This window comes from Excalfactoria chinensis, chromosome 5, assembly GCF_039878825.1.
Source record: "Excalfactoria chinensis isolate bCotChi1 chromosome 5, bCotChi1.hap2, whole genome shotgun sequence".
In the NCBI taxonomy this organism is placed as follows: Eukaryota; Metazoa; Chordata; class Aves; order Galliformes; family Phasianidae; genus Excalfactoria; species Excalfactoria chinensis.
The window spans coordinates 54,534,991-54,542,639 of record NC_092829.1 but is presented as its reverse complement, the minus strand read 5'-3'; the positions used below and the strand labels follow the sequence as shown (position 1 = coordinate 54,542,639).

The following is a 7,649-nucleotide window of genomic DNA, read 5'->3' as shown; positions in this document are numbered from 1 at the left end:
TTTCCCAACCACCCCCCCCTAGCTGGCAGTGTCGAGGGTCTGAAACTTCTGCCGCAGGTCCCTGACGAGGCCATGCCGGGGGGGCTCAGGGGCCTCAGCCTGCCCGTGGGCACAGCGCTGCCGGTACTCCTCGGAGGCCTGGTAAGCCTTGCAGCGCTCCACCACAGCCTTCAGGCAGATCTTCTCCCGGGTGGTAGGCGAGCGGATCTGCACATAGGCTGGGGGCTCAGCAGCGACAGCGGGGGGCAACCGCTCCAACACCAGCACCCGCTGCCCCCCGGGGCCCAGGGGTGCCTGCGCCGTCACCCACAGCCCTGCAGCGTGCTGATGGTCATCGCCACGCAGAACATTTGGGGTCCCGGTGCCCGCCTCGGCGCTGCGGCTGCGGCCCCCACCCTGCTGCTCCTTGGCTGCTGGTCTCCCCCCACGCTCTGGCCCCTCAGGTGCAGAGCGGCTGCGTGTCACCGGTGGGGGCCGTGGGGCTCCAAAGCGGGCACGCAGCTCCCGGACATCCGGCCAGGAGAAAGCTTCGGCAGTGCCGCTGGGGCTGGGTGGGCTGCGTGGGGCTGGGACGCTGATGCCATCCCTGGGTGACACCGGCAGCTTTGGTACACCTGGGGTGGAAGGAGCAGGGTGAGAGCGGGATGGCGGCAGCGGGATGACGCCTGCGGTCCCCCATCGCATCCCACCTGGTGCTGGGGTGTGACTGGCATTGTCCTCCCCTGGTGCAGCAATGGCACGGCGTCGGCTCTTGATGCGCAGGCTGTATTGGCGTGCCAACTGGTACACCCTGCTGGTGAGACGCCGCGGAGGAGCCCCCAGAGCCAGCACCCCCGGGGGGGGCACCTCCTCCTCCTCCAGGATGAGCAGAGGCTCTGTGGGCTCTGCGGGAGGCTCGGGCAGCCCGTTCTCTCGGCACACAGGAGGTGACACTCCTCCATCCGGCACTGGCGACACTTGGGGGCTCGCTGCTTCCAGTGACGTTTTGGGGCTCACCGTTTCCGGGGAGCTTTTGGGGCTCCCTGGCTCCAGGAGGACTTTGGGGCTCATCGGCTCCGTGGGTGTTTTGGGGCTGCCCGGCTCCAGAGGAGGCCAGCTGTTGATCCTGGACACTGAGTTCCTCACCAGTCCTTTGGGGATGTAGGAGAGGCTCTCACGGCGCCGGATGCTGAAGCTGGCGTCCTGGTGCTCCGCGTGCTCGTAGTAACTGCGGATCTTACGCAGCAGCAGCCGGTCCTGTGTGGAGAGCAGCGAGCGGCGCCGGCAGCTCTGGGGGGAGCCCGGGGAGGGCAGGGGGCTGCAGGACCCCATGCTTTCTTGCGGAGGGGTCACCCCATCGAGGCTGAGGGCGCTACCGCTGCGACCGTCCAGCACCACGCTGCTGCGGCGCGACATGCTGCTTCCAAAGCGCTCAGCGATGACGCTGGCCTGGTCCAGCACGGAGGGGGGCAGGATGCTACCACCCCCATGGCCTTCCTCCTCTTCCTCTTCCTCCTCCTCGCTGCTCAGAGCCCGTGGGTCCTCCCCGGTGCCTGTCTCCAGGTGCTGCTCCTCCTCGTCAGGCAGCCCCGCTGGTGGGAGGGATCCCAATGGAGAGGGGGGAGCGGGGGTCCCCCGCCCCTCATGCTCCCCATGGCTCAGAGGGGACACAGGGGACACGGGGGTGGCAGTGGTCTCGTGGTGCCACTTGCACGTCTCCTGCAAGAGGAAAGGGTGAAGGAGGTGCAGGAGTGAGGATCACTGCACTTGTGGTGTGCCCCTTAAGGAATGTGGGCCATCCCAAGGGTGAGGATACCTGTTCTTCTTCAGGCTTCTCTGCCACGTCCCCATTCTTGTCCCCATCCTCTTGGCTGTCCTTGTGCAAAGCCTCCTCTTCTTCCTCCTCTTCCTCCTCCACGACACCCTCAGCCCAGCTCCTAGGGGGCTGGAGGGGTTCCCCAGCATCCAGGAGGGTCCCCTCACTGCCTGCATGCTGGGAGAGGGGTGGAGCAAGGGATCAGCACCTACTTGGGGTTAAAGATGCCAGAGGGCAGCCCCCCACCACCCAACCTTACCTTCATCCCTCCCAGCTGCTGCAGGATCTGCTTGGCGGGCTCTGTGGGGACACACAAGAGTGTCACAGAGCTGCAATGGTACCGATCCCACATCCCCCACCCATCCCCAGTCCCCATCCGCACCCGACTGCCTGCGCCCCACATGACCCTGCAGCCGGTCCGGCAGCGTCTCGGCACGGTCACGGCACTGGAAGGGCTCTGTTGGGTCAGAGGGTATTTGGGGGTGGGGGGGCACACAGATCAGCGTGGCGCTGTCACCACAAGGGATATGGGGACGTGGGGACACTCACCAGACTGCCGCCGGCCATGGCGCGGTGGCTCCAAGGGTTGGCAGGAGTGGCTCCGTGGCAGGCGCTCAGGGCTGCAGCGGGGCAAGCGTGGGGGGTCTGCGTGAACAGCGGAGTGATGAGGGGGTGTGAGGACAGGGGAGGACAGCAGGTGACATGGGGATAGTGGGGGATGATCGGGAACATCGGGCACACAGGGACAATGAGGGGCAAAGCTACGTGGGGTCAGTGGGATAAGAGGACAACAGGGGATGTGGGGATGGTGGAAGACGTGGGGATGATGGAGATAAGAGGTCAATGGGGATGATAAGGGATATAGAGACAGTGGGGAATGCGGAGATAATGGTAGACAATGGTGACAGTGTGGATGTGCAGCCAGTGGGGAGCATGGGGGGGCAGTAGTGGACAAGGAGGCAGTGGGGACAACGAAGATGACAACAAAGATGACGGGAGACAATGAGGCAAGGGGACAACAGGGGACACAGGCACTCACAGAACAGGTCCATCTCCAGGATGGCCTCCTTGGCCTGGTAAGAAGAAAAGCTGTGGGTCAGTCAGTGGCAGAGGGTGGCACCAGAGGATATATGTCCCCATCACCAAGACAGAAATGGACTGACACGGGGGTGTGTGCCCTCACCTTCTGTGGGACAATGGCATGGTGGTTCTCCAGGATGAGCCGCTTGATGTGATGTGTCCAGACCCGCTTCTCCTCTGCGCTCTTAGCCTGGGGTGGGGGCAATGGCAGCATTAGGTGGGAGGGGGTCTCCATGCCTCCCACCCCATACGCCCCATGTCTCCTACCTGCAGGGTGTACTGCTGCTTGATGTGCTTGTAGTGTGCCACGCTGAAGCACAGTGAGTCCCGTGTGCTCTCAATCAACATCAGAGAGGCGCACTGAGGAGAAAGTGTCATCAGCATTGTGCCCGCCTCCATGCCCTCAATGCCCACCCCTGGGACCCCCATACCCACTCCAGGACTCCTGTGCCCACCTCTTGGACCCCACTGCCCATGTTAAGGACCTCAGCACCTACTCCTTGAACCTACCGCCCACCTCTGTGCCCCCCATACACGCCACCAGGACCTCAGTGTCCACTTCTGGGACCTCACTGCCCACCACTGTGCCTCTTCATGCCTACCACTTGAACCCACTTGCCACTCTGAGACCCCCATACCTGTTCCCATGCCCCCACTGCTCACCCCTTGGAACTCTGTTCCCAACCCAAGAACCCCAATGCCCACCCCTGTGCTCGCAGTATCCACACCTGGGACCCCATTACCAGCCTCCAGGACCCCATAACCCACTACTTGGGATTCCTGTTCCCACCCCCGTGCCCACAGCACTCATCCCTTGCAATCCATTGCTCACCATCAGAGGCCCCCTGCCCACCTCCTGGATGCTCCACACCCACTCCTTGGACCACACTTTCCAACCCTGGGACCCATGGTCACCCCCAGGAACCCCATGCCCATCCTAGACTCCCATAATCCCAATGGGACCCCATTCCGACACCTTGAACTCCTACACCCACCCCCATGACCCCCATGCCTACTACCAGGGTCTGTGCCCACCCTTGGACCCCACCACCCACTTCTGGGACCCCTGCCCCAGCCCTTACGACTCCAGTGCCTATCTCCATGCCACAGGACCTCAGTGCCCTCAACTGAGACCCTCATACCCACCACTATGCTCCCAGTAACCACCCCTCAGTCCCAGTTCCCAAGCCTGGGACCTGTGCCCAAACCTTGTACCCCTTTGCCCACCCCCAGACCCCCACTCTGGCTGCAGACACGCACTGGGATGTGACTCTTGTAGACATAGTGGTCCCCACGGCGCTTGGTGATGAGGAGCAGCTTGTCAAAGAGGAAGACAGCACGCTCACTGCGAACACGCTGCACACGGAAGGAGCCTTCCAGAACCAGCTCTCCATAGGTGGTGAGGTCGGGGCCCTTCCACTGCAGCAGCAAGGACTGGATCTCCTGCTGCCGGATGGCGTGCTCGTGCTTGCGCTTCATGTCGTTGATGTACCAGGCCACGCAGGTCATGGTGTCGATGGCCTCCACCACCACCTCGTAGTCATCGCCCGACTTGTGCTCAAAGTGCTTAGCGATCTCCTGCAGGGATGTGGTGGGTACACGTGCCATGGAAATGCATCCTTGTTGCGTCACGGACACAAGCTATACCAAGTGCCCAGGCCATCAAATGGTGCCTGTCTTGTGTCATGGAGATGTACTGTGCCATCGTGGATGTGTGCCCATGCTGCGTCACGTGCCATGCCAAGTGCCCGTGCCATCCAAATGTGCCCAGACTGTGCCATGGAGATGTGCCACACCAAGTGCCCAGGTCAACAAAATATGACCAGGTTGTGCCATGGACGTGTGCCACATCAAGTTCTAGTGCCACAGACATGTACCATTGGCGTGTACCATGGACATGTGCCCATGGCATCCAAGTGTGCCAAAGTTGTGCCATGGAGACATGCCACAATGAGCGTGCCTCATCCTACACTGTGCCAGATGCCTACGTCATGCCATGAGCTCCCACCATGCAGGTTGCCCATGGAAACGAGCCACGATGGGTGCCCATTCCATGCCAGCTATGGACTGTGCCACAAGGATTTGGCACACCAGGTGCCCCGGCCATGCCCCACACCTCGCCAAACACCACGTGCTCCCAGCACAACACGTTCCTGGGCTATGCCCAGTGCCCGCCCCGTGTGTGCTCACCTGGAGCAGCAGGTGGTACTTGAGGATCCTCTGCACCGGCTTCAGCAGGTAAGCACCCAGTGGGAGCACATGCCGCATCTCCTCCTGGCACTCACGGAAGAACCGTGCCTGCTGTTTGCTCCTCATGCACTCACTTAACGTCGCCACTGAGCTGCGGGGTGCAGAAGGGGCTCAGCCCATGGCACCCGGCCCCCACGGCACCCAACCCCATTGACCTCGAGCACCCACTCACTTGGGGTAGTTGTTGCAGTACTGTGTGTAGATGTCGAACTCTTGGCTCTGCGGGCAGTAGGGATGTGGTGAGAGCTGGGCTCTGCGCCCCCATCCCCACACGTCCCCCTGCATCCCCCCGTCCCCTTACCCGCGTCACGAAGCAGACAGCCACAGCCACTGGGTCGCAGGCACAGCTCTCCAAGCTCTGCAGCAGGTTGCTGGGCACAGAGAACAGCAGGTGACCACGGGGGTGAGCGGAGCACCCCCCTTATGGCAGGCATTGGTGCCACCATGATGCCACTCACCTGCTGAGCTCATAGATGTCTTCAATGTTCCCAAACAGCGCGCTGACCTGCTCCGGCCTCAGCGGCGGTTCTTGGGCATCGATGATCTTCCCCAGGTAGCCCTACAGGGACGCTCAGTCACCAAGGGACCAGACTCAGCATCACGATGCCCACCCTGCAGCTCGCTCACCTCCACGATGCCGCGCAGGTCACGGGCGTAGGTACGTTCCGACTCAACGATCTCCAGCAGCACACGCTGCAGGTAGGAGGGCTCCTCTCCCCGCCGGCACGGCCACCCCGCCGGCGCCGCGTTGTTGTTGCTGTTGCCCAACCACGGCTCCTTGCCATCACCTGATGCCTCTTCCTCCATGCCGGGATCTGGACCCGTGCCGAGGGTGGGCACCGGCATCCCCAGGCTCTGTGGGCGAAGGGTAAGGTCATGGTTGACCTGGTGGCTGGTGCTCACCGTGCCACCTCTATGGGGATCCCTGTTCCATGTCACCGTGCCCCATTGGATGCTACCAAAGCCACCGTAGCACCCAAAACCTAAAATTTAAGGGGGGAGGCTGCCAAAATATTGATGGCATGGGGTGCTCCACGGTTGACCTGATGGCCGATGCTCGCCGTGCCACCGTATGGCACCACTCCATGTCACCAAGTTCATTGCCCTCCAGTGCCAACCAAAACCCAGAAGCTGGGCGGGAAGAGGGCTGAAACAGGGAACAATGGGAACGACGGGGACAACAGCAAGGAAACGCCGGACAAACGCTGGACGGTGACCTTCAGCCACGTCCACGTGCCGCCGGCGGGGTCCTCCCCCCGGGCACCGGAACGGGCGTAAAACGGGACTCGAACCGGTCCGGCCGGTTCCCTCCGACTCCTCCCGTGCCGCATGGCCGCGTTCCACCGCCGCCCTCAGCCCGGTGCCCCACGGTAGGGCACGGCCTTGGGGCGGCCGTCCTCGCAGACGGTTTGAGGCTCTCCGAGCCACGGCTCCGCTCACCCCACGGCCACCATAATCCGCTCAGCTCCGGGATTACGGCGCGGGGCCGACGTCACGGGGCGGGGGGGTGATGCCGTGCCCCCCCCCCCCCCTCCCCTTCCCGGTGCTGCCAAAGGCTCCGTCGGGGGATTTAACCCCGACCTCAGCCCCCAGACCGGCCGGCTGCCCCCACCCCCACCACGCCCGCGGATGGGGAAACTGAGGCAGCGGGGAATTGCCGCGTGGGAAACGAACAGCCAAGGCCGTCGGAGGGACGGAGCCATATAAGGGCAGGCGCTTCACCATTTCCCTGCTTTTTTTCCCAAGATTCCGACGGCCCCGCGGCCGAGGAGCAGCGCTGGGGTGACGCCATGGGGTTGGGGTCCCTCGGCTGTCCCAAACGCACGCTCTCCCTCCTGGATCCTGCCCCCCCCCCCCTTTGGGCACACACGACTTCCTGCCCCATAGTGACCCCCAGGAGCCGTGGCCTGCTGCCCTGCTCGGACACGCAGTCCCCAGCCCCACGGGGACCCACGGCACTGGGAAGCCCGGAACCCGCAGACCTAAGCCCCATCGGGACCCACGGTCCCTAGGCCCCATAGGGATCCCTGGCTCCTACCCCACGGGACCCTAGCCCCATTGTAGCCCTCGGTCCCCAGATCCACAGGCACCCGCAGCGCTGGGAACCCCAGGACCCATAGACCCCAGCCCCACAGGGGCCCGCGACCCCCAGCCCCACAGGGACCCGCGGCACAGGGAACCCCACGACCCACAGGCCGCAGCCCCATAGAAAACCCCGGCTCCCCCCCTCCCACGGGGACCCTCAGCTCCTGCCCCAGCGGTCACACGGCCCCACGAAGCCCAGATCCAGCCACCCACAGCTCTACACACCCCAGCCCCACATCACCCCACGGCTGCCGCCCCACAGAGCCCTCCCCCCTCCCGCACTCACTCACTCTCAGCACTCCGCCGCCGCCCCGTCCCGGCCGTGCCCGCAGGAAGCAGCGGGCGAGCCCGGGGGGCGTGGCCTAAGATTAGGGGGCGTGGCCTCAACCATCCACCACGCCCACTCCCCTAATAGCCCCGCCCATTCTACCCGTCGCCC

At 63.9% G+C, this 7,649-nt stretch overlaps 1 protein-coding gene across 4 annotated transcripts; it reads right to left on the bottom strand.

Moving 5' to 3' along the window:
* Window positions 1–14: 14 nt before the first annotated feature.
* PLEKHG3 (pleckstrin homology and RhoGEF domain containing G3) lies at window positions 15–7,561 on the bottom strand. Of its 4 annotated transcripts, XM_072337999.1 has the most exons (16): window positions 7,497–7,561; window positions 5,753–5,980; window positions 5,584–5,684; window positions 5,427–5,496; window positions 5,298–5,344; window positions 5,066–5,216; window positions 4,136–4,453; window positions 3,143–3,235; window positions 2,979–3,065; window positions 2,835–2,868; window positions 2,345–2,440; window positions 2,178–2,252; window positions 2,055–2,095; window positions 1,796–1,972; window positions 690–1,698; window positions 15–614 (listed from the first exon to the last, which is right to left on the bottom strand). In XM_072337999.1, the coding sequence occupies exons 2-16, from the start codon at window positions 5,969–5,971 to the stop codon at window positions 19–21; spliced, it is 3,114 nt and encodes a 1,037-aa protein (XP_072194100.1). In that variant the 5' UTR covers window positions 5,972–5,980; window positions 7,497–7,561; the 3' UTR covers window positions 15–18. The 4 variants fall into 4 exon arrangements, with proteins under 4 accessions (XP_072194100.1, XP_072194098.1, XP_072194099.1 ...); XM_072337997.1 differs by having other exon boundaries at window positions 15–1,698; XM_072337998.1 differs by having other exon boundaries at window positions 15–1,698; window positions 7,501–7,557.
* Window positions 7,562–7,649: the final 88 nt, after the last annotated feature.

Bases quoted from the DNA above. Each gene is read 5' to 3' on its own strand.
- PLEKHG3 (XM_072337997.1), bottom strand. From the start codon at position 5,971: ATGCCGGTGCCCACCCTCGGCACGGGTCCAGATCCCGGCATGGAGGAA. The intron at 4,454-5,065 runs GTGAGCACACAC...ACATCCCTGCAG, and splicing joins AGTACCACCTGCTGCTCCAG to GAGATCGCTAAGCACTTTGA. The intron at 2,096-2,177 runs GTGCGGATGGGG...GTGTCCCCACAG, and splicing joins TGTGGGGCGCAGGCAGTCGG to AGCCCGCCAAGCAGATCCTG.